Consider the following 27,854-nt stretch of genomic DNA (forward strand, 5'->3'; position numbering starts at 1 on the left):
CACGAACCCGGAGAAAATGGAAACTATACCAATTATTCATAAGCCGGACAATGGTCAGGGAGTAACCTAGGAGAGGAGCCCATTTGGCTGCAATCCAAGTTCTGATTTGTGAGTCCTCCATTGACGGAAAGTGCCATCGGCCAACTAGCGCTCTCTTTTGCAAACTTGCGATTCTGTCAAATAATAGAGGACCATCCAAATTAATGGCATCGGGAGGGGGAGAAGTTTTAATCGGGTGAGGTTGCTTTCGCCACGAATGGAGTGAAGGACCGTCGCCCCGAGGAGACTGATCAAACTTGGAAAGTGGAATGATGTTAGCATCCAACGAGGCAAACCAGTTAGATTTAGAAGCATGGCTGGCAAGGACTTTTTCCGCATCCAAGGTGGCCCGAACCATGGCCGATGCCGCGGAAGTGTCAGAAGGAAAGTCCATGACGGAGGACAAACACAGACTTCAAAAAGTCAGAAATGTAGATCCCAAGGGGATAGCTTGACTAACAAAGTACCACAAGGTTTTATTATAAAGTGGAAAGATTAGGAAAGAATGCCCGAATAAGTCAAGATAGAGGAGTACGACTTCGTCCGAAAAAGGAAGGGCGCAAGAGGAAAAAAGGAAATGACGGCCTATGGCCAGGTAGTCGAGACACCAGAAACTTCCCCTCTAACAATAGGATTGTTTATATGCGTCAATCATTTATGGAGATATGTTATATGGTGGCGAGCATTTATCAAAAAAAGGGGGGAGAGAATTTACGACCATTATGGCATGGCCAACCTATCACCGGAAATTTTCAAATAAAAAAAACCAGCATCGGAAAATACAGGAAAGATCACAACTGAGAGGAATTGAGCATCAGGAAGACACATCTGGGCAAACAATACAACAACAACAAATTTCATAAACACACCACCATGGTCCTATCTTGAAGCGTAGGTCTGTGCATGGCTTGGATATAACAAAATATTTCTTGAGATTTTTTATGGATACCCCCAACCAACCTAATGTTTCAGACCCAGACATGAAAGTGTAATGGCAGTGAGAAGCCTCCGAGGTGTGGAAAAGGATGAGACTAGCAAAACTAGAGTTCCAGACATATACAAACAGATTTGTTTTCCCCTCGACATTAAAAAGATTATATAATACACATAAGGCTTTAATCATGTATACCAGAGTCCAGATTCATTAAAATAAAACAAATATTTCAGAAAAACATAACATGGGAACTCTGTAATAAAATTGACTTGTAACTCAAGCGTTTTCGGAGTGAAGAGCACCTCAAACCGTTCTTGGAATAACACCATGTGTCGAAGACGAAACAAGAGCAACTTTGATCTAAAAATAGGAGAGAAATGGAGCAAAAGAAAAGAAATATGGAAAAAACCAGAGAGATAGAAACATCCTCCGGGAAGTTTTGTTCATGACTAACGACCCCGTTTTGAAGACCGATAGGAAGGAAAAGAGTCAAAACATCGTCAATAGCTAGAAACAGACTAAAAGGGAAGATATCGAAGCCTGTGTTGGGACACGACTAGGAGGACAAAATGTCAAGCGTCAACCTATAGATTGAGCAGTGGTAGGTCAAGGGCATGTTCCATTCGCCAAATGCATGCGGATATCCACCTCCGGCAAAACTATTGGTTCATTGCAGTCAGAAAATAGTGGAATAGGGCAGATGGAGGGCGAGCCTGCGCTGAGACACGTCTAGGATGAAAAAAAGCCAAGCATCAACCTACAGATTGAGTAATGGTAGGTTAGGGCATGTTCCTTGTTAGGCCCCTATACTACTAGTGTAACCCCTTATTGTTATTAGTATAACCCACTTATTATATTGTTGTACCCATGTAGTGGCCATATTGTTACTATTGTGCCCCATAGAAGGCCACTATTGTTACTATTGTGCCCCATAGAAGCCCACTATTGTTATTATTGTGCCCTTACATTATTATTGTTATGTCGGCTCTGATTATGATATGACCCCTTAGACTCCTACATATAGAAAGGAGGTCTTTTCATTTGTATCATCCAAGAATTGTTCATTTATGTAATGTAAAGGAGGTTGCCCCCTCGAAGAGGCTGAATTCTAAGGCGTTGATCTATCTTTTCTATCTTTTCTTGAGCTGGTTTCATAACATTCCTTCCGCCAAACGCATGCAGATATCCACCTTCGGGCAAAACTATTGGTTCATTTACAGGCAGGAATCAGTGGAATAGGGCAGATGGAGGGCGAAAATCATACTTGATTGGTCGCATGACGGTGCTCTCCACTTGGCGATATAGGAGAATCTTTCTCCCTTCACTTTTGAATTATAATTCATTCTTTAGGTAGATTGACCCAAGGGTTTAACCTTCTGGCTAAAATATATCCAAGTTTTTCATAATTTTTATATGGTGAATCAGAATTAAACTCTCGAGAATATAATTTTTAAAGGCTTGGGCCAGAGCACTCTGTATCTCTAACCTTTGCTCCTGGTGGCTTCCCAGCTTTCTGTTGTACCTCTTGCCTAGATGTTCGGAGAAAATAATTCCAATTATGCATTCTTGTTTGCTAGGTGTTATAATTGTAAATCTAGGTTTCATAATTAGTTTTAGATCAGTTTTGGTTAGTTGAATTCAATTTGTGATATCTTTTATGTAACTTTATTTAATTTTCATTGAGTAATGAGAATAGTGATTTTGCTTCCTTTCTATTTTGAATTATTTTCTTTTTTGTCTTTTATTTTTTCCATTTTTAATATAATATTAAAACTCACATTGGATAAGACTTTTTGATAGCAATATTTGAAAAGATTAAATTGGAGAAAAGAAAAGGTGTGGAGAAGAATTAAAAACCCAACTACAGCCAACTCAATGAAAGCCAAGAAGCTTGAATGAGATGAATTATTTCCTTCAACTAAAAAAGCTAAAATATTTTTATTTTTATTTTTGCCCCATTGGGGCCAGAGTAAAGTTTATCGAGTTGCATTATTGACCCACCCGACTGCCTTAACAAATCACGTTACCCTTAATTTTTAAAAAATCATGTTACCTGTAATTTTGCTCTGCCGAGGGCTCCCTTCAACAGGGGAGCGTTAGCCAAGATTTTTTTTTTTAAATGTTCGAAAAGTCCAACTTTGTTTCAAAGACAGTATGCTATGAAAATTCATGGCTTCCTATCTTTTTTACGAGTCCTAGAAGTCAGTTCGACCCACCACCATTTTAGCCTCCTTAATTCTGGGCGATATTTCTAATTTATTTTAAAAAAGAATAGGAGTTATGTTAATTAAAAAAAGGGGGATTATGTGAGTTTTCAGAGGGGTTTAGTTGATTTTCAGAAGGCCTTATTTAAAAGAAATTCCATAGTTCATATTCGAAGGTTTTTTTCAGAAAGCATGGTGATTTTTTTTAAAAGAGGGTGTTATTCAAATCAAATGTGATCATTGCAATATAAAAATAATGCAAAAAAAACAGTTCGTAAAAGATTTTGTGAAAGTGTTGTTCTCTTAGAGAATTTGTAGATTTGTCTCTTTTGTAGAAGTTAAGCAGCAAGAAAAGCCATCACAAAGACCCAACTGCAAGAATGTGTTATGTTTATAGGTTTATTTGCTTGTTGAGCCGTATTCAACCAACACTTATCAAATAGGAAAAATTAAGAAACTGAGAAAGTCAAAGAAACAACAAGAATTGTTTCAGATCTATTTGAAGGAGTTTGAGGAAAAAAGGCAAAAGAAATTTTTCGCATTAAAATTCTAAATGACAACATTCTTCCCTTGATTGCAAATGAAAATACAAAATTCATTGTTGATGGGTTTAATGCAATTGTGAATTGTCCAAATTGTGCCACTAACTGGCCCAAAGATTCACTAAAAATGGAACCAAAGTCACCATAAGAAAGTGGTTCCACGTTTGGCTTGTGTGGATCATTCAATGGCATTGAAGCAAGGAGAATAATTTTGTACAAATTGTCTTACTGAAACTAGATCAAATCAAAATGATGGTCTTGAAGTATATCTTATTCCTCGATCATCATCCCTCCCATCACAACATCATTGGATATGGGAGGTAACAGAGACTTGCTAAACAAATGTGTTAGAATTTGGTTAGGAATATTGGCCCTTATAATCCTATGAAACTACTTCCACTCATGGTTGTAGTCAAAGATATGGGTGGTGGTGTTTTGACACAAGGATGCCATGATATCTATTCCTATATCATACCTAATTGGAAATTAAAAGTGCATTAAGAATGCCATGGCCAAGGACAAAAAATCACGAAAGGAAGCACCTTCTAACTTGACATACCATTTAGCAAAACTTATAATCAAAGTTCTTTTGAAAAGGAATAATTGAATAATATCATATATCAATGAATTAGATGAGCACGAAAGATGGTATGCCATTAAGTGCGTCGACGAGCCTTCTCTAAGTTTATCATTGAATTTCGATATGTCGAAAGGTAGATTTATAGGAGCGGTGTTTCATCAAAGGATTGTGAAGGATGGGGTAAATTTTCAATCATGAGAAATCTAACAAACCTATTGTCCCCAAGAAAGGAAACTATGTATTGGAAAACCTATTTTCGAAGAAGGAAGAAGTCAAATTTGTAGAAAATATAAGGAAAATCCATATGTAGGTACATGAGACACTATAGAAGTCATAAGAAAAATACAAGGTTGAGCATGATCAACATTGTTATCGCTTTGTAGTTTTCTCCAGGCTGAAAGGAGAAAACTCAAAGTTAACCACAAACCTCTTTGGGTTCAAAAACTGGGCTTTTTCAACCGAAGGGGGCTCCCTCACTCAAAAAATATAAAGTTTAAAGACTTTAAAGCACAAGTTTTTTCCAGAGACGAGGTCTGAAAAAGGAATTTTGAAGTATTTGGTTGAAGTATGAATGGTTGAAGATGATAATATCACGTGATCAATTTGAATTTTTATTCACTTTACTTATGCAAGTAAAATCAACATCCTCAAAAAGGGCTTGTTAGGCATAACTTTGGACAAAATAGATCCTCTGTAGTATAGAGGAGAAAACAAAAAACAAAATTTATTTCCTTGCATATAAAAATACTGCTCATACATAAGAAATAAGCTAAATAGAAGAAATAACATGCATGAGCACAAAACAATTCATTTGAAATTGAATATGAATACCTCTGTTTTAGAGCAGCTTAACTGAATTCTAAACCAGTTGAGATCACTATACCCATAAACAAGAATCTATGGAGAAGAATTAATTGAATAAATGAAAAATAGACAAAGATAGCTCCAAAATGTCATACCATAAGAATCCTTGCAAACAATAATTGATAACCCTCAAGTCATAAGCATTATATTCATAAAATGGATCACAATCACTCTCATAAACTCTAATAATCAATGCAAGCAATGTTGAACCAACAACAACCTTTTCAATCTATTTTTCCAGTTTAAATAGACATACAATAACAAATCCAAAGTGTCTAGATGCATCGCATCATTGATCCAACAGAGGACCGAATCAAAGTAAAGAGGAAATCTTTTTGTTGTTTTAAAGTTTTTTCCTCTAATGATCAAAAATAAAAAAACACAAAGCATTCATATTTAAAAAAAACACTAAATCATTGTAAAAATACTCGTTTTTGAAGCATATCTTCATGGATCAAAAGCAACAAAAAGAATGACCACTGACTACTGCGTGTGCAATGACTGGGCAACATTTGGGCAACCACTATGTTGGCACTTTTTTCCTTTCAAAATTGACACATGGGTGGAAACTAGTGGTCTGAGTTGGCTACCACCTCTGCTACATGTTCACCCCTTTAAACTTTGACATCTGGCATCTTTGTTGCACCTGTGAACACCTCCCACAAACTGAAATTAAACTACACGACACTGAGGACCTCAGAGATGCACTGCGCTACATTGGTAAACTCATAAACCACTACGCGACACTAGTAAACTCATAAAACACTGCACGACATTGATAACTCTCTACGCAGAACTGTGCAAACACTAGTAGCCTCTGTGTGGCATTGTGTAGTGACTGTGTAGCGCCTACGCAACGGGACAATGTTTTGGGTATATCTCCCAAATATTTATACTTGTGTAAAAATTGAAGGAGGTTATTGTAGATGAAACTTCTTTGAAGATAAACCTCTTTTAGTTTCTCCAAATTCTTCCCCATCGTCTTAGAAAATTCTCTGCAAAACAATGACTTAAAATAGGAAATTTACAAATTGCGAACAATGATCTTTGAATATGAATTTGAAACCCTTGATCTATTACACTTGTGAAAAAACTGGAAGCTTTTATTTTTCATTGGTCCATGATTGAGAAAAAAAAAATTAGTTTTTTGAAATTTGGCTCCATGCGTTCGGAAACAGTGTTTCAAAATGATCACTAAAACAGGATATTTTGCGTAGCACGGTGCAGTGAATCTAAGTAGCCCTCCATGATCTGTATGGTTTCACACCTCCTTTGCAAAAATGGATCAAAGGGGTCTGATTTAAATGTCTATGTGATGTGTATAACACTTTAAATTCTCCTTTCCCTGTCTGCAGGGTTCCAAAATCACTAATCCTAGTTTGTGCAACGACCTTCTTCCACATGGATTATGAATTATGAATTATGAGGATGGATTATAATTTTTTTTTGGGGTGTGGGGGGTATAATGGCATGATGATGAGGTGTGAAATGATGATAAATGGTGCATGGAACGAGTACATAAAGGTGAATGATAAATCGTGAATGATGGACATGTGAATGTTTACATGGGGATATAATAGACAACACTAACAGACCTATAAAACTTTAACAAATGAAACTTGACTGGTATGGTTTTAACTTGTGATAAATGGAAACCCCATGTAATGACCCCCTAGATTATGAAAACAGTGATCATAGGCTAAATTGACATACAAGCCCCCAAAATCCCGACTCGAAAATCATAATGAAAGCTTTCAAATTCAAACACCTGTTCCCATTAATGATAAAGAACTTGATGACCAAATGAAAAACCACTTTCATAATGACTTCCCAAGCAGTGGTTAGTCAAACTCATAACAGTGAAAAAGTTTGTGAGTTTGACCCTTTGTATGATAGCAAAACTATGAATTTTTTAAGACCTTCAACTAATAAATTAACCGACTCTAACAAACACGGATCAAATAAGTTGTTCAAGGTGGGAGACATAGTATGGTTACAATTGAATAAGGAGAGACTATATGTTGCTGGTAAGAAAATCAAGACTTTGAGATATGGTCCCTTTGAGATATTGGGAAAGGTGGGGGACGATGTCTATAGACTTATTCTACCCGCATGCATGTGCATTTACTCAGTTGTGATTGTGGAAATTTGAAGCTCTATGAACCTCCCATGCTAGATTAGGAAGAGGAAAAAGTCCTACCTTGTGTAGAGGATTTGGCACCAGATGTTTAGGGAGAGTTGACAAAAGATATAGTTCTGTAGTAGAAGTCTAGAAATATGAGACAATGGTAGCATGACCTTTGACAGACTGGGTTGAAAGGACAATTTTAAGACATAACTAAATGGTGCACTTGAGAAAAGGTAGAGGAAAAAATTTCTTACCTCATTTAGTAGAAGCTTTTGTGGACTAAAATCTTTCCAAAATGGGGAGGTATGGTCCAAATTATATCATTATATTGTTTGTGATCCATCTCATTGCTTTCAAAGTGGAAAAAGTGGAGGAATCAACTCATAGGACCATTTTTACCCACGGGACCTAGTTTGGAAAAATGGGGTATGAAACCTTAAGGAAAAATTTTAGGTGTGAAACAACATTCCTTTGGAGGTAAATATTTTCTACTTTAGTGCTACACTTTATTTTTCATATTATACACACAAAGACCTTCCAACAGTGCAAAAATCACCTTAATCAGAGTATGTATGCAAACATTATGCCACTTAGAAGTTTACCTTCCTGTGTTCACAACCATAACTCGAGAGGATTCCATGTCAACCCCTATTATTCATCAAAAAATGGCTAGCCACGTCATTGTGATGTAGAACAATATAGAAGACTCCATATTATAACTATATTTAAGAGTTGAGTGAGTCAAACTTAGTCACTAGTAGGCTATCATATTGTGTTATAAACAAACCACTAGGAGGAAAAGGGGTTCCATTCATTTCGAGAGTACTTTTTCCATAAACACATAGAGTAGCCAAGAGGGATAGGGAAAGAGAACACGGAGAGGATTTGCACATTGTAATGCCCTACAAGCCACATGCCATACTTCTTTGTACCCACAACCATTTTGTATTAAGAGAAAGAGAGTAGTGCGGCCTCACCATTTAGATGGGTTTTCTCTTGAAAGGGTTTCCAAGGATATATCTTGTGTCAATTGTGTTTGTGAGTTTTTATTTATTCATTCTCTATTTTCAATAATAAAAAAACCTAAATTTCATGCAATCAACAATAATCTACAAATCCAAAAATCTAAAGAGAAATTAACCCTAATAGTGTAGATTTCAAGTTTATACATATAAATTATCAAAACTATTATTACGAACTATCAAGTGGGATATCCATGATAATTTATGGATCGGTGTGGTAAGAATTATGCAAGATATGTATAAAATTATGTGCATTCCTTGCCTTGGTAGTGTTAATGATTTTAATATTAGTCACATTCTCTTTACCATAAAGTATATTTCATATATTATGGTAGCAAACACTGTGGTGTTTTGTTGTACAAGCCTTATTTTCAAATGTAGTGAGTTCAAGTTTAATCTTTTGATGTCTTTACCATTCATTGTATCCTTACCCACTATGAGATCATAAAATATTTCAACTAATTCGATCATTAAGCCTTTTCCTAAAACACTTGCCCCATCCAAGTCTTGGCTATCACAGACATTAATTTTTAGGTTCAAATCTTTGAAAGTAGTGATTTCAAGCCTTGATGTATAAGCAAATTCTATATACTTTAATTCAATTTTACCTTTGATTTTATGAGTAGTTTATGCATCATCGTCAATATGGAGCACTATTAGAGTGAGTTTGTTATGAATTTACTCAATGTTACTCTAATACACACTGGTTTTGCTCTCTCTCTCTCTCTCTCTCTCTCTCTCTCTCTCTCTTTCTCTCTCTCTCTATATATATAATAGAGTGAGTTTGTTATGAATCTATTCAATGTTACTTTAATACACATTGGTTTTGCTATGTATATGTATTTAGTGAATCCATATCTCTCTCTCTCTCTCTCTCTCTCTCTCTCTCTCTCTATATATATATATATATATATATATATATATATATATATATATATATATATATTCACTAAATTTTGGTGATAAATAGCAGAAAGGATTTGATTAAAGCATTTTTTTACCACATTTAATACTTATAAGTATTTTCTTTCCGAGAATGTAATACTGAAGGAGGAAACCATAACATAATCGTATAACATGATGTTAAGAGATCGGTAATATTTATTTTTTATAAATTTGCTCTTTTAATTTTTAAAAGCTTCAAATACCATGCATTAAATTTTGTTAATATTAGTGTATATCTTATGATCCAAAGAAATGCTAAAACATATACTATCAAATGTATATTTTATCTCTAGATTAGATAGTATATATTATATTATTTAAATCATAGCATAAACCATATTAATTTTGAGTCCTATTGATAACATTAACTAGTTTTTCTTTATTTGTCATCTTATATGTCCCATCAAATCTACTTAGTGATATCTTATATACACAAATTCTATGGCATATCTGGGTTGAGGACATTTGAGTTTGGAGTTATGGAGATTTTATTGTCAAGGTTCCATGCAATTTCAACCTAAGATTTTTGTTCTATGGTCATTTTTTTTTTTTTCTTATGACAAATATGTGAATTTTTTTAACGTAACTATATTATGAAGGGTGAATTGTAATCAAACATTTATTGGTGAAGGGTTAATTTATTATCAAAACATTAGTCTTTAAGAGTAAAATTTTAAACATAACATTCCTTGACAAGAAGTATAAAGACCCAAAATATCTTATAGGTAAAGAAGAATCCAAATTCTAACCCTATCAGTTTAACAAAAGGGAAGATGGTCATTATACATGATTGCAATCAGGGTTCCCATCAAACACTGCTTCATTCCATAATTAAGTGAGGTTGAACCAAACCAAACCAACGCTTTACAAGATCAGGGTGTTAACAATGCAAGAATGAATTAACAAATCTCATTGATGATTCTCTCATGTTAAACCAAGCCTGTATCTTATTAGTCCCCACCCTTCGAATTGCATAGACTATCGTAATCGATTTTAGACAATGTATTAGTGGTGCACGAAAACCAAAATGGATTTCCAAATCTTAAACCAAATTTTCCTAGAATTATATATTTATTTCTAATTTTTTTTTACGAGTTTTCATGATCTTAATGAAAGTTTAAACTTAGGGGTCTTATTTGGCATCTTCCCAAGGAAGTAACCATATTAGATGGCAACATATAGACTGGAATAGGATTTTTCTTGGTAAAGAAATGCTAGGATTACCTAGCATTAGTTCACTAACAATAATTGTTTAATTCACTCCTTTTGATTTCCTTTCGTGATATTTGAGACATCTGGCTCAGTGACGTATGACATTTGGGCTTTGCCTGGCGAGCACATAGTTCCCATTCATTTACTATGGGTGATCTTATCTTCCTTCCAACCTTGGCCTCTGCACCTTTTCATTTGTGGGATCAAGGCAAGCCATTCAACTTGCAACTCAATTTACAATGGCATATGCAACTCAATCTGCAATAGGGTTAGGGTCAGTCATTGGTGCTAGTTGTTCCAGGGAAATTCTCGTTGTTGCGTGATACAACTTTATCTACTCGAAGAAAGACTTTTTTCGTTTCACCTACAAGGATAAATGCAAGGACTAGGAAATAATAACTTAATGTAGCATGTATGTTGGGATTAAGATCAACAAGACTTGAAATGAATATTGTTGTTGATTAGCTTATAAGTGGATTCTTAAGAAATGACTTGAGAAACTATGGATCCTTAAGAAATAGCTTGACCAATATTTTTTTCTATACTTTTAGGCATTGACATTTCTCTTTCTTTTACTTCTATGAAAAATATGCAAAATGCCTTTTCCATGCAAAATATGCAGTAAGTAATAGATTGATTTTCTATGAAATTGCAATTTAATCTGAAACAATGCAATACAAAGCAATAAAACTACCTCCACAAACTGAGATGAAAATTATGACTGTGTTCAAAATTTTATTTGTGCTTACAAAAATGTACCTATCTCCCACAAAAATGGAATCCTTGTGATGTTCCTTTCCCACTACCTGTTGAAGAACATTATAGTTAGGTTGAAATTGACAAAGAAAGTGTTTCTCTAGCTAATCCGGGCTACCTCAATAATAAGGGATGTTGCATTTGTTTGGTAATAAAGCAAAATTTCAAATTTTGAACTAAATACAACCTACTTTTAACATTTCCAGAAGCTTGGAGGATTTTGATTTGTGGGTCTAGTTCACCTCTAGAATATTCTCCAAGAGAATTATGCTAATTTAACAAATTTATTGGAATTTGAAATTAATTATGGAAAATGTTGAGAAATTTGTGAAAGAAGAATAAAAAAAACAATGCAACCTGAGCACACTTGCGTAGAGATTGGGTTACAAAGCTCGAGAGGGAGAGCTTGGGATTGGAGAAATTAGCTTGTAGAGAATTAGAGAGAGTGGGAGAGCTTGTTCATGCTGCTTATTGAAGAATATGAGGTTTCGAGGTTAGTTTTGATCCTGGGTCCTAGATTTTAGGAGCAAGAAAGGGTCTATTTTTTCCTGTATGCTAATTCCTTCTTGGTTTTATTGGTTTGAGAGTAAGGCCTCATTGACTGCTTTTTTACTTCTGATCACCGAACAAGGAGTCCCTTGTTGTTCACTATTTGATTGCCTCTAAAAATTCTGCCTCTTCATACAATCTGAAGCCTCTACCATATCTAATTGTGCCAGATCATTGAGCCATTGAAAGAGTGCCTCAAACATGAATCAAATGGGTATGAAGATTTCCAATTGCTTCACAAACAACGTATACAATAAATTTGAATTGTTCCATTACAAAGGGAAAGGTAGAGCTTCATGCCCATGGCTGGTCTAACTGTGCTAACCCTAAGAGCGAAGCCTAAGACAAGCATAATGTCTTTTTCTCCGCTAACAATTTAGTGAAGTTAAGTGGTTCATGAAAGAATTCCAATGAGTAAAAAGTGAATGGATTACTTCCTGTTCAAATAAAACTACCCCATCCCACAGAGAGAGATCTCACCTTCTCACGAAAGTCAGAGTCAAGGTTGCCAAGGGTGCTACTTTTTTTAGCTACCTTGATACTTCCCACCAAGCTAGGTGTTGCGTATAGAAAGTCCTGCCCACCAGAAGCTTTGGTTATTCGGAGGTTACCTTTAACCAACCAGAGGAGGTGAGGGGACGCGACAAGATGGGTGATTACTTCCTAGAATAGACACTTGTTGCTTGGAGCAGGTAAGGAAGACTTTTTTGAGGTTACTTAATTGAATTATGGCAGTGAGATTTTACATTTTTAATAATTTTGACACAAGCGATCATGAACACCTTGGTTAGCAGGCCAACATTAACTCAACTGCGGTGACTCATTGAGCACTCAACTGTGGTTACTCATGGAGCACTGGAGGATTGACATATCCAATAGTGATTGGAACTTGTGAAGGCTGCAATGGCTTCTTTAAATCAATCAGACATGAAATGCATGCAAGCTCCGCTTGACAAGTCTTTTCCTTTTCCTTTTTATTTTCCTTTATTTATTAAATATCTTAGTTTTTGTTAAATTTTAAATTTTTACTGTATGTGCAGGTATAAATTAAAAACAAACTAACATAAGGTTGATGCACGGACCTTTCATGCAACTCAAGTGTGCATTCAAGAAGATTATGAGCATGTAATGTTTGTTTATGGTTTTTCTAACTCTAAACATTCATTGCCTCAAACACCATTGCATGCTTGGAAATTAAGTCGTTTAGTTTTATTATTCTAAAATTACCTACTCCTGCACATCTTAGGTTTGTTCATTGGTTACAGGCAAGCACACTGTAGATTATAATAACTAAAACAAATCGTGCAATACAATATGCACTCACTATGGTTTGTAGAATCTTCACTTTTTGGTGATTGTTGTATCCTTATATTCAACTTTTAGTATTCATTACTTTGGTAAGGTTTATTATTGATCCCGAGTAGCAAATTTTCAAGCCTTTGTTGCAGGCTTCCTCATTACCAAAACTTATGTTTTAGGAGTATATTTTGAAAACATTTGTTAGCTTGTCACAAGTTGTTTTCTTTCAATGAATGGTGAGGTAGCAATCTACTTGATTACTCAACATTATAGTTATGTTTTTTATTCTTCCATCAAATATACCTCTCATAATTTGGGTGTTTCCTCAAAATTTTCATTGAAATAACTAATGAATTGGGAATCTTTCGTTGCTAGTGAAGGATTTCCTTGGTGAACAAATTCTTCTAGTGGAAATCGTTTCCTCATTCCTTTTTCTATTTTAGAAATCTTTCAAGGCCATGAAACATATTTCTATTTTAGTTTATATAACAAAGAAGATGCAATAAACAAGCAAAAGGGAATGTGGTTAAGATGAATTTTTCGGAGAATGTTTATGAATGCTTGCTTTTTTACCATGACCATAAACGTTCTCTACCATATTTCCAATATTTTTGTTAGTTTTTATTTTTCCAAACACCATCATGCTTACTACATCAGATATCATGTCTGTGGATGAGGTCCATTCCAGATGCTTATTGCATTTTTCATTTCCTATTGACACATCAATATCTTGGCAGGATACTCATTCCATGGCAACAATAAATGGAACCAACTACATTCCAACTGTACAAACCTATGATTTGTTGTTCTCTATTAGAAATAACCCACAACAGAAATAAAAATATGTTGACAGTTTGGCATCCACTTAGATGGATGAATGTTGATGTAAGGCAAGAGGTATTTCAAATCCTCTTTTCATTCCTTCAGCACAAAACAATTTGTTTCATAGGAAGGAGAAAACTGGATTTAATGCGTTGGAAAACGAATTAGAATTCCATTGGAATTATAGGAAACCCTACCAAATGTTTGGTTTGATTCTATGGAGAAGGAAGACTTTGTGGCACAATTCAAGATATTTGACTTTGAGTTGTGCAACCATACTAGCATAGGACTTTAAGCATAGGCTTAACCAAATGGCACCTTAAATTAAAGTCACTCCTTATACATAGCTTATGCCTATTGTTACACAGGATAATCCCTCTTGCGGACAAGAGCGATCTCCCTAGATATTTTACTGAAACTAGAAACAAGCAAGACAATTAAACTGAATATTTCCCTAAGTTGAATTTGTTTGAATTATAAGAATCAAAGCTAATGAATGAGCCTCTTACCTCTTTCAAAAAATGCTCAATGAATATATCTTGTTGTGATTCGATGTAGCTCTTCAATGCTTGATAACACTTGCAAACATTGACCATAAAAGGATCAAAAGCACATGTCATATAATAATCCAAACAACCTAGCCTAATGATCAAGGAAATTATGAATTGAATTTGCCTTAATAAACATTATAAACAATTGTAAACCATTCATCATTCCAGTAAGACAAATAAATGGGAGAAAGTGTTCATTTTATTAATCAAAGATTAAGAAGAGCCTTACAACCTTTGCTTTGATGCCATGAGGTCCCTCCCAAATGCCTTAAATTTCCTCCTTAGATGACAAGCTTTCCAATCTCAAACCAACAACACAAGTTTGTCTTCCTGAAGTTCTGACCTCCTCAATCCTTCTACCCTCTAGTCATTTTATAGGCCAACAAGAGAAAGTTTCAGATCCAAAAGAGGACGATGAGACTCCTTCATTGAGAGATTAGGTTACCATGAGAAAATGGATGGAGATGCATCATCTGAGGGTTATAGTTTGAATATTCGTCACCTGAAAGATTTTAGTTGGGAAATATTCGACCAACTATGTTTTTAGAATGTACTTTTTATTTTTACTTTTTAGAAATCACCTGCGCAGGTTTATAGTAGCAGATAGAGAACAACTCTACGTTGTTCTCAGAGTTAATTTCAGCGCATGCGTAGGAAACTCTAGAGAAATCGATGCAGGTGAAACTCAACCAGGTGTGACACCTATTTTCTCAAATTTCTCATCTATCTCAAAATATTTTGGGTTGTTTGACTTCTGAAGGAGATGGTTCAAACATGTTCACGGATGGTAAAAAGACCCATAAACTGATCAAGTGTGATGGTGACAAATTGACATGTAACGGATTCCACCCTAAAGTGTGAAGTCTGTAAAACAAGTTTAAAAGATTGAACCAATTTATCATTTCAAGGATTAGATCAGAGGCAATGGTTAGAAACTTGCAGGGAACATTCAAGGAATAAAATGCAAATATATATCAAAAATCATCTTTGAGGTAGGCATTCCCATACTCAGAGTAAAAGCAAACTCAATGAACAAGCATGGAAAAACTAAAATCATATATATGGTAGACACAGTATGGACGCAACCATCCATCTACATAATCATGACTAGCATTTGCACCACATGTTGCAAAGGAAACGCTGTAAGGCAATGGCATAAGAAACATTAGTGATTTTGTTTCTTTATTGGTGTTTTTTTATCATATGTTATGTTTTAGGGAGATTCCAACCAAGATATGTTCAAAGTGAAGGTAATGCACAACACTTCACTCGAAAAGATTTATGAAAATGCTATTCATTAAGATTTTGGAATCTTTATAAGTAAATGTTTTAAATCAAACATGTCCTAAAAAAGTAGTCTCATATCACCTTAATTCACAATGCAATGGATAATAGTTTTTGTTCATTAGAAATTGGTCTAATTTAATGAGGAAAGCTTAATAGAAAGACTTTAGTAGTAAGAGGAACATTAATAAACTCCCTCATCATTTGTTATATAATGTTGTTAATTTAGCTACTTGTTTCTTCTTACCCTTATTTTAGTCGTGTAATATGTCCAAACTATAAAATAATGGTATTATTTATTCTCTTTGGACCATTGTATCCTTCTAGTGCCATCAAATAAATCTCAATTTTCAAAATAAGGTTTGCTTGTTCCAATAAGAAATGTGTTAGATGTAATACGTGTCTATTGAATTTCTCTAGCTTTTATTCCCAAGAAATTCTATTAAAGATTCAAAAACATTTTTTTAATTTCTCTGGCACAAAAATAAATGTTTGAGCTTAAAAAAATATCGTACTTGACACAGAGCTCTTCTTTTTGCAAAATTGATGAACTCACAATCGCAACAAAATCTAGTTCGCATAATTGAGGAAGAAGACAATTCTATACTTGTAATGGAAAACTTCTTAAAAGATCAAAAATAAAATAACCAGTTTCTAGATGTGGACAAACATACAAGTGGAAGAGAATTGCCTAAGTAAATAGATAATCAATGACACTATGCGAGTTATTGATTTAGGGCTTGAATAAATTATTTATGAAGCTTGTGAAATTCGGGAGAATCAGGGTATTATTGTTGAGCTTAATGACAATGTATCGAGTTGTTGCAGAGACATTTAAACAATTGAAAGAACAAAAGAAATTTCATTCATCTTTGAACAAGTTAGACTTTGTTTGGATTGTCTTAAATAAATGTCTTAACTACCCATATTGTGTAGTAGCGTTAGAGCCTTGTGCCCTGAAGGATGTAGAGTTTACCTTGGGTGCCAATATTTAGAATGAGGGGAAATGCTTGGAGGTTTTCCCCAAAATATGTTGTTTTATTAAAAAAATTGACAACTAAATTCATAGTCTTCATAGATAGGAAAATTTGGAGCATTTGAGGTAATTGCACTTATATTAGATTTCCAAAACTATAGGTTTCAATTTTGTCTTTCATATTAGAGTAATCACACAATTAGTTCCCTTGATTCCTTGTGTCACTGCTCAACTCGAGTCTCAAGTTATTTTAACATCAGTAATCATTCATTTGTGTGGAGATTGGCTTTTGTTTTGACATATTCAATTGAGTTAAACTAAGATTAAATGTACCGTACCGTACCTAACTGACAAAAAAAAATAAAAATAAAACTTACTATATAACCATTAAAACATGTATTATTTATATGATTATTGTTATCTCATAATTGAGTAAGGTTCCCTATTTCTTGTTATATCATAATTGCAGAAGGCTTCATATTTCAACTTACCGTGGATGAGGATCGGTTGACTTTTAATTGAGTGTATAGATTGCTTCTCAAGGGAATATGCTCAACATATGATTTTTCTAAGTGCTTATCAATGGTTGTAGTGAGTTTCTGGTTATATCATAATTTCTTAAGGCTTCCTATTTCAACTTAGGGTGGATGAGGATCGGTTGACTTTTATTATTTTTTTAACTGAATGTCTAGATTTCTTCTCAAGGGAATATGCTCAAAATATGCTTCGTCTAAGTGCTTATCAATGGTTGTAGTGGGTTATAGAGTTCGTTAGGTTGCATTGAATTTTAATAAATTTAAAAAAAAAACTGTGCCATGTGGCTCCCTGCCACCAATTTACTAATTCTGATTAGATGGGGAAATTAATATATAAGCAAATTTTATTTAGCAAAATGATCCATTTTACAATAAGAGGTGTAATGCTTTTTTTTCAAGTAAAATTAGATTCATGCCAGGTGGCTCGCTGCCAACCAATTTCCTAGGGATTTAAGACCATTCCAATTCTAATAAATTCATATTCTAATTAGATTTGGAAATTAATATAAGCAAATTTTATTTAGCAAAATGGTCAATTTTACAACAAGATCTATAATACCTTTTTACTCTCAAGTTAAAGTTAATAAAAATGACAATTGCCCAATAACGTCCCACAATATTTGTTAAGAATTTAAATAGGTAGGTTAGTACACAAGATTTGTTAAGAATTTAAATAAGTAGGTTAGTACAATATCTAGAATGGTTCTCGGTCTGTAATTCCATTATTATTTAATCCTTGCAGGAGTTAGAGAATTTTACAAAAATCTGCAATACCTTCAAATAACTTTTGAATCAGTGCAGGCATCTAACCATGTTTGAATTTGTGTTACCAAAACTTTTCAAAGGCCAAGTAAATAATTGAGCTGCAGATATGGAGTCACCAAAAGGCTTACTAAGTGCGGCTATTGAACTGGATGGTGAGAAGAGAATGAGGTCATAATACTTTGAAAAGAATGGGCATCATAATCATTGCATCTTTGGATCACACCTTATTGTGAAACCATTCCATCATTGCAATCGTTTAACCCACAGATTTAAAAGAACATTGTTCCCTTTTATGAAAAGGGATCTGACAAATATCTCCATTTGCAAAATATTATGATTCTAAAATATTTATGGAGGGCAAGTACCAACAATCAAAACAAAATGTACATATCCGTTTTTGTATAATCAAAATAAAATATATAAATTTGTCATTTTTTATATAGATAATTGATTGTATATTTCATATATAACAATTAAATTGGGTGGAGTAGGTCTAAAATTGCTTGAGTTTGGCAGTTTCTTTTTCTCAGATGTAAGGAAATAAGTTGACTGTCCAAAATCTTCTGGGATGCAAGAAATAGATTAAAAATTCAAAATCCAAACACATCCAATAAAAATGAAAAATGAAAAACTACCATTTACAAATCTCTAACAAATAATTAAATATTAAAATTTTCAATTAACATAAATTCAATAGTTTTAATTATAAAAAAATTAAAACATCATAAAAATACTCCGAAAATCCAATAAAGACTATAAAGACTAAAACACAATCCAACCAACCTATTATCTAGAAATTTATGAAAAGCAGCTTGAAAATTATTAGTATCAGATTGATGAGAAGTGTTTGTTTCCATCACCATCCCATAAAACTAAATATGTGCAGCTTTCAATAAAATATACAAGTGAAGGTTTGTACTCAATCTGAAAAATTAGGCAGACAACATAATTGATTTCAGGAGATTACCTCTAATGTCTAATCAATAACATATAGATATAATCATAATGATATCAAGATTTATGACTAAGATACTCTGAAATGTTTAAAAAAACTGTAAATGTCTTTTATTTCCATGATGCAGTACGTGTTCAAATAAAAACCATATCATATGAATAGAAAGCCTGGGTACCTGCTAGCCCTTCCATCTGGCCTTATTGTTTTTGTTATATGGCTATACTTGCATGTAACAGCCAGAGACATTTCAATCAGGACCTTATCAGAATTTGGAATGTTGATAAACTTCTCTGCCATTTTCTTTCAGATCCCATTCGCAGAATGTTGTCTGTCACCCCCTCCCCCATGATGTCTGAGTACAGATACTCCGAAGATCTCTACACGATTATTTCTGCTTACTCCACTTGGACAAACTGTAGACCAGTAGAAAAAGAGAAATCAATGGTGCAATCTATGAACAGAAGTGGGAAGATGAGTTGGGTTGGTGCAAAAATTCCATCATTGCAAGAGGATGATCAAGGTCCATTCTCAACGAAGAAGAGTTGAAGATTTTCCATGATGAAAAAATGCATGTATGGATTGAAAGGGCTAGGAGGAGTAAAATGAACTATATGCTCAATACCCTAAAGTCTCTGTTACCTGAGGGTCTCAATTCAAAGGTAGTACTTGATAGATTGTTGTCTTGAATAACAATTAAAGACACTAATATAGGCCATGAGATAAGCAAATGAGTTTGAAATAGATTTTCATGACTGCACAAATGTGCTAGATTTAGATTGCAGAATTGATAGATTCTTATCAAAGCTGATGTTCTAGATGTTCTAGACACTGAATTGCTAAAGTATTTCTTTCTCAAGTGGACAAAGGAAGAATTGTTGATAAGGCCACTGATTATATCAAGACCCTCCAAACTGCCTTGAAATATTTGCAAGCCCAACAATCAGAATGTCTGAAAATTCTCTTAGTATTCACATCCTTTCTTTAGTTCTAGTAACATCATCACATCCAGGTCTATAGATTCTTGGATCCAAACTTTTGGGTGGCCAGGCTTTCATCACAATATGGGCCCCTGAGAAGACCGTTTTTTGCCCAAATTATTTTCTATCATGGATGCCAATCAACTATAGATTGTAAATTGCACCATAAACGTTGTTGGATCCAACATGGTGTATACCCTTTATGCTAAGGTAAGTAACAGTTCTGAACTTAACCGTGGAATTACTTCACTTTCCTTTTACCAGCTACGATATTTGATACATTCTAGGAGCTATGTATACTGATAGTGTTATTTTCCAGAAATTCCTAATCGGATTTTCTCTATTATATATAGAACTACATCCTGAATTGTGCTTTCTTTGATTTTTTTTAGTAAAAAAAAAATAACCAGTGAGTCACAGCCAAGGACTTGAGTTGTACCGTAGATGAACTTAATACCACCATAGTTGGTCCTGAAGAATATACCTTACAAAAGGCTGGCAACAGATAATCTCTGTGGATATCCCAACCAGTGGATTTCTGCTCTAAGAGAAATGATTTTTTTTTTTTTTCTTTCATTTGTGCAATTTCTCTGCAAAATATATCCATTCCCAGGCTGGGATGCATACCTCAAACTACTTCTGACATTCGTTGCAGTTTTATGACACTTTGTGGCTGGGATGCATACCGATAAACTATAACCATTCCAAGGATGTGATGCATACTTCAAACTTTTGACATTGGTTTTCCTAAAAATCCAATGCAGTTTTATAATACTTTGTGGTAAGTAAATAGCGGGTTCAGAACTTCAAGCCCCTATAAGAGCATGGATGCCTATTAGTCTAATAAGCAGAGAGTTACTGCAAATCTACATGAGAATCATTAATTTTTGTATTGATCAATTATCTGTGTACCTCAGTGTGCTTTTCCACTGAGGTGAGAAAATATCTGAAAATTTGAACATAAATACAACATACAATCGTAGCATTATATAAAAAAAACTACTTCACAGACTCAAACCGGATTCCTGGTAAAGCAGTTTAATGGACACTACTTTGGATCATCTATTTTGTAATTAGATACCCATTCAGAAAATATGTTAAGGTAATAAACAACATGGCACAATTATAAAATCCTGACACTAAGATTTTAAACTTTTCAGATAAACTATGACAATGAATAGAATGGTTTGGCAATAAGATGTGATCCAAAGATTTAATGATTATGATGTCCAATACTTTCAAAGTATTGTGACCTCAATCCTTCTACTATGATGTGCTTCCAATTCTGATTGTTTGGTTGGGTCTTGATGTAATCTATGGCCTCATCAACAATTTTTCCTTTGTCCACCTGAGAAACAAATACTTCAACAATTCAGTGTCTAGAAAATTAGGTTTGATAATAACAGCAAAAAACACAACTCTGCAATCAAAATCTAACATGTCTGTACAGACATAAAAATCTATTTTATACTCATTTTCTTAGCTCATGGCCTACATTAGTGTCTTTAACTTTTATTCCAGACATAAATCATCAAGTACTACCTTTGGATTGAGACCCTCAGGTAATAGAGACTGTAGAGTATTGAGCATACAATTCATTTTACTCCTAACCCTTTCAGTCCATACATGTGCTTTATGATCAAAGAAAATCTTCTTGGTTGAGGTTGGAGCTTGATCATCCTCTTGCTATCTTGGACTTATTGCACCAGTCCAACTCCTCTTTCCCCCACTGGTCTTAAATTGCAATATTGACTGTTGGTTTTCCATTGGTGACGAGTTTGTTGAATTGGAATAAGTAGAAAAAATTGTATAGAGATCTTCAGAGTCTTTGTACTTAGACATAATGGGGAAGGGGGCTATAGACAACATTCTGCAAAGGGGATCAAAAAGAAAATGATAGAGAAGTTTATCCGCATTCCAAATTCTGATAAAGTCCTGATTGAAATCTCTCTGACTGTTACATGGAAGTGTAGACATATATAAGAAACATTAAGGCCATATGGAGATTGAAAGAGTTGCAGCTATGCAGGCCTTATCAATTGAATGCACTGAAGATATAATAAATATCATTATAAAATTCCAAATTCATATATTTTGTTGTGATTATGCAGAAAGAGATATATGTACATTTCTTTTTCATTGTTGGTACTTCCCAATCCATGAATATTTAGACTCATAATCTTTATCAAAATGGAGACACTATTTATGTTACAACAGTTCAAACATCGCATATTCAAATGTGAATTAAAGGTACTGAACATTTTGTCATATTTGGCAAACTCTCTGCTAGGCTAAATAATAATTGAAATAGACACAGTTTTATTTTTAGAAATTGAAATAACGTAAGAAGTCAATTTTGATGTTTAGAGAGGTGCATTCTATATTATAGTTCAATATAAAGGTGATGTGTGATTCTATCTATGTATATATATGTTTTTTTAAACATGGAATTGGGAAATGACAGATCTCAGAAATTTTTCATAAACCAGAGTAGTATGAATTCAGTGAGCATTGAAAGTAAACTTCTCCCCACATTCGAAAGAATGTGTAAAGCTATTCAAAGTAAGGAAAGTTGGATGGTGATGTAGAAAGAAGAGCAGAAGAAGTTGCTATGGCCTGGATCAGCAAACTGTCTGGCGACAAGTCTGGCGACAAGTCTGGCAACACTAACTGGTCTGTCTTGCAGGCTTTGGTGCTCCCCTCAAAACCGTTGTCTCTTCAAAGAGCATGATCGGTTCCAAAGAATGGTAGGTCTCTATTGCAAAAGAATGGGACAGTCAACGTTTTTCTTATTAAAAACAGAGGTTCCAAAGTAATTGTAACTGCTTTTCGTTTAATGAAAGTGTATGTTTTTCTCTTTCTGGAAAATTAAAAAAAAAATCTTTATAGAAATAAAAAAAAAAGTGATGCACTCTAGCTCTCCTGGACCTCAGGCACAGATCTAGAACTATTTTCCTAAGCTCAAAAAAATACAAATTCTCGCTAGTGCATAATCATATGTCTCACCAAGTTTACGCCCTGAAACTGACTCCTTAAAACCAAGTCGAATTGTCTCATTGAACTCAAGTCTCACTATCTTGAACTCAAGTGAACTGTCTCTTGAACTCGAGTCAAACTGCCTTACTGAAATGAATTCAAACTTACAGAATTTGTATTTATGTTACAACAGTTCAAACATGGCATATTCAAATGTGAATTAAAGTTATTGAATATTTTGTCATATTTGGCAAACTCTCTGCTAGGTTAAATAATAATCGAAATAGACATAGTTTTATTTTTAGAAATTGAAATAACGTAAGAAGTCAATGTTGATGTTTGGAGAGGTGCATTCTATATTATAGTTCAATATAAAGGTGATGTGTGATTCTATCTATGTATATATATGTCTTTTTAAACATGGAATTGGGAAATGACAGATCTCGGAAATTTTTCATAAACCAGAGTAGTATGAATTCAGTCAGCATTGAAAGTAAACTGCTCCCCACATTCGAAAGAACGCGTAAAGCTATTCAAAGTAAGGAAAGTTGGATGGTGATGTAGAAAGAAGAGCAGAAGAAGTTTCTATGGCTTGGATCAGCAGGCTGTCCGGCGACAAGTCTGGCAACACTAACTGGTCTGTCTTGCAGGCTTTGGTGTTCCCCTCAAAACCCTTGTCTCTTCAGAAAGCATGATCGGTTCCAAAGAATGATAGGTCTCTATTGCAAAAGAATGGGACAGTCAATGTTTTTCTTATTAAAAAATGAGGTTCCAAAGTAATTGTAACTGCTTTTCTTTTAATGAAAGTGTATGTTTTTTTCTTTCTGGAAAATTAAAAAAAATATTTATAGAAATAAAAAAAAGTGATGCACTCTAGCTCTCCTAGACCTCAGGCACAGATCTAGAACTATTTTCCTGAGCTCAAAAACATACAAATTCTCGCTAGTGCATAATCATATGTCTCACCAAGTCTGCGCCCTTAAATTGACTCCTTAAAACCAAGTTGAATTGTCTCATTGAACTCAAGTTTCACTATCTTGAACTCAAGTGGACTGTCTCTTGAACTCGAGTCAAACTACCTTACTAAAATGAAGTCAAACTTACAGAATTTGTATTTATGTTACATCAGTTCAAACATGGCATATTCAAATGTGAATTAAAGGTATTGAACATTTTGTCATATTTGGCAAACTCTCTGCTAGGTTAAATAATAATTGAAATAGACACAGTTTTATTTTTAGAAATTGAAATAACGTAAGAAGTCAGTTTTGATGTTTAGAGAGGTGCATTCTATATTATAGTTCAATATAAAGGTCATGAGTGATTCTATCTATGTATATATTTGTTTTTTTAAACATGGAATTGGGAAATGATAGATCTCGGAAATTTTTCATAAAACAGAGTAGTATGAATTCAGTAAGAAAATTAAAGTAAACTACTCCCCAAATTCGAAAGAACGTGTAAAGCTATTCAAAGTAAGGAAAGCTGGATGGTGATGTAGAAAGAAGAGCAGAAGAAGTTGCTATGGCCTGGATCAGCAGGCTGTCCGGTGACAAGTCTGGCAACACTAACTGGTCCGTCTTGCAAGCTTTGGTGTTCCCCTCAAAATCCTTGTCTCTTCAGAGAGCATGATCGGTTCCAAAGAATGATAGGTCTCTGTTGCAAAAGAATGGGACAGTCAATGTTTTTCTTATTAAAAACAGAGGTTCCAAAGTAATTGTAACTACTTTTCTTTTAATGAAAGTGTATGATTTTTTCTTTCTGGAAAATTTAAAAAAATCTTTATAGAAAAAAAAAAGGTGATGCACTCTAGCTCTCCTCGACCTCAGGCACAGATCTAGAATTATTTTCCTAAGCTCAAAAACCTACAAATTCTCGCTAGTGCATAATCATATGTCTCACCAAGCCTGCGCCCTTAAACTAACTCCTTAAAACCAAGTCGAATTGTCTCATTGAACTCAAGTCTCACTATCTTGAACTCAAGTGAAACTGTCTCTTGAACTCGAGTCAAGCTGCCTTATTGAAATGAAGTCAAACTTACAGAATTTGTATGTATGTTACAATAGTTTTGATGGAAGGTTAAGATTTTGTTTTTCTAGGGTTAGGACTTGTATTTATGTGCAGATAAAATTACCATGGTCTAGATATTTAGCACTATCAAGGTTCAAGATTAACTGAAGAAGGTGAGCTTCATAAAACTTCTGATTGAAAACTTGGAGTAAAAAATGAAAAGTTTTGCCAATGGTGTTGTGGTTGAAAAATTGAAGATGACAGAATGTCAGACACCCACAAACTTTCAGTTTCCCTTAAGACATGAGTAAGGGATTGGGACCATGTTAAAGTCCTAGATAATTTTGATGATAGTATATCCTGGTCATGATAACTAAGCCACAGAAAACAACTCATGCTCTGCATTTCGCCCTTTGAGGGCCAGTTTTCTTGTGATGTTGGACCTATTTAGGTCAATTGCAATACTTTTCTAAGCTAAAAAACAATCCTTGGATAAAGTAAAATAAAATAACCCTAAATAATTCCTTGCAAAGTCTGAATCATTACATTCAAGGAAACAAGGCCCAATTATACCCTTAGTGTTATACTCATGTTTTAAGATATTTGGTATAGACCATTGGCTGATTTTGTTTATAATTAGTGTGTAGACTGGAAATGTAATAGGGAATTCTGTATAGAGCTCTCGTTGTTGTGCAAATGTATGGGACAAGGACTTACATAAATCCAAAAATAGAAAGTGAGTATGTGAATTATTTTATTGTATTGATAATAACTAGTATACTAAAGGAATCATTATATTCAAGGAAATAAGGCCCTGTTATACGTTGTACTCACATTTATAGAGAGTTGGTATTAATAATTAGACCTGTTACCTACCAATGTGTAGAATAACTTTGGAAAAGGATGAGGGATGTACAGAGCAAAGTTGTTCAACTTTGGTAGAAAATGGGAAGACAAACTGTGAGAGTTAGAAGCTACAAGCATTGCACCTAATATCATGGTAGTTCAATGAGGGCATGGGTCAAGGTAAAAGTGTGTATTTTAGTTTACATATAATCCTCATTCACTGCCTAAGATGTAAAACATTGACATCTCACTTCTCTCTGTGTAGAAACTCTAAGCTACCTAGCTGGTAGGTAATTCTAAAAGTACGCACTACAAAATTCTTGGGCATTGAACATTCATACACATTTCACATTCTAACATACAAAACATATGACCATAACTTTCAAAACTGGTTAAAGGGCAATACCAGGAAATAAGAGGAAACAGGTAATAACAGAGAAAAGAAGATAACAAAACAACCCAAACAAACACATACCATCATAGATCCAACACTAATATAGAATCCGTAGTTGATTGAAAACTTGCTCCTCGGATGTCTCTTCATTTCTACATTCTGCATTCGGTAATCGGAATGATTAATCTAAAGCATACACAATTTCCATCATCACCGGAGCATTGAATCATGACACATCTTCCAAAAATACAATAATACACGAAGAAGCTTATTCCATCTAATACGTCTAACAACCCGACTAAGCACTCACTTGGTGGAATCGTCGCTCAAATGCAACATCTTTCTCCACATACTTCCGGTACTCTTCCAGAGTAGTTGCTCCAATGCACCTAAGTTGGCCCTGAGAAAGCATCGGTTTAAATAAATTGGCAACATCCATTAATCCCTCAGTATGCCCTAGAAACAAAACAAAATTCAATTCGACATGATTACTTCACAACCAAAGCTTAAAAGCAATCACTTAAAAGGACCTTTAATCAATCAAGGCTAATAACATATATAATATTTGCTAGATCAAAAAATTGAATCGTAGGTAACCAAGATAGGTTTCTCTTACCGACACCCTGAACCAAATGTATTTCGTCAATAAAGAGAATAAGTTTTCCTTGAGCTTCTTCTACCTCTTTCAATATAGATTTAAGTTGCTCTTCGAACTCGCCTCTGTATTTGGCACCAGCCACTAGAGCTCCCATATACAAGGCTATCAATCTCACTTCTAGCAAATTGTTGTTTAAAACCATTTGAAAAACAAAATGAATTAGCGGCTCTACCAAGCTTGCATTCTGAAGATAATCCCGCCCAACACACTGTACCAGTGCGGACCCACAAAAGTCCCCAGATTTTGGGAAGGCAACCTACAAACCAAAATTTGCAAACAATATATATTTGTGTGCTTGCAAAAGAGCTTACCTTGCTACATCCCCTCGAACAATTTGTTGTGCCAGCCCTTCCACCACAGCAGTCTTTCCAACACCAGGCTCTCCAATGAGCACAGGATTGTTCTTGGTCCTCCGAGACAAAATTATAACTACTCTTTGAATTTCTTCATCTCTACCAATGACAGGATCAAGCTTCCCAGCATCTTCAACCAAATCGCAGCCATATGTTTTCAAGGCCTGAAAATTAGTATCACCAGACGTAGTATCTACCTTTTTTCCCTCTCCTCCGAGCTTCTCCACTTCAGATTTCACTCTCTCTATCCTCACACCTACCTCTGTAAAGCAATCTGAAACCTGGGAGTTTTTTAGCACTCCAAGAATAAGATGATCTACTGCCAAATGAGTGTCCCTCTTGCTCTTTTGTAAATACCGATTACAGTTGATGCAGTATCTTATTTCAATGTTAGGAGGAATATTGTCGGGGGCAGGATCTTGGGATGGGAGTTTCCTCAGGGCCTAGGATGGGAGTTTCTTCAGGGCCTATCGAAGGACTCTCTGTACTACTTCCACAGTTTCCTCTCCAACGGTAGCAACAAATGAAATCGCTTGATGGAGAATACCCCCTTCGTCCTCTATAAGAGCTATGGCCAAATGTACAGGAGTGTACTTGGCATGACCAGATTCTGTAGCAATCTCTCGAGCTACGGCTAGAGCCTCATTTGTTTTGTGTGTAAATTTCTCGGGATTCAT

The 27,854-nt window shown here is 34.6% G+C and overlaps 1 protein-coding gene across 1 annotated transcript; it reads right to left on the reverse strand.

Moving 5' to 3' along the window:
* Positions 1-759: 759 nt before the first annotated feature.
* Positions 760-27,854, reverse strand: LOC149209928 (chaperone protein ClpB1-like). Its single transcript, XM_089398815.1, is given in 5 exon segments — positions 760-867; positions 26,248-26,325; positions 26,477-26,622; positions 26,783-26,952; positions 27,136-27,854. Coding segments are annotated over 5 exon segments (1,221 nt in total).

The sequence above is a fragment of the Pinus tabuliformis genome, chromosome 1_2, assembly GCF_031772625.1.
Source record: "Pinus tabuliformis cultivar Carrire ecotype Pingquan chromosome 1_2, CPIR1, whole genome shotgun sequence".
In the NCBI taxonomy this organism is placed as follows: domain Eukaryota; kingdom Viridiplantae; phylum Streptophyta; class Pinopsida; order Pinales; family Pinaceae; genus Pinus; species Pinus tabuliformis.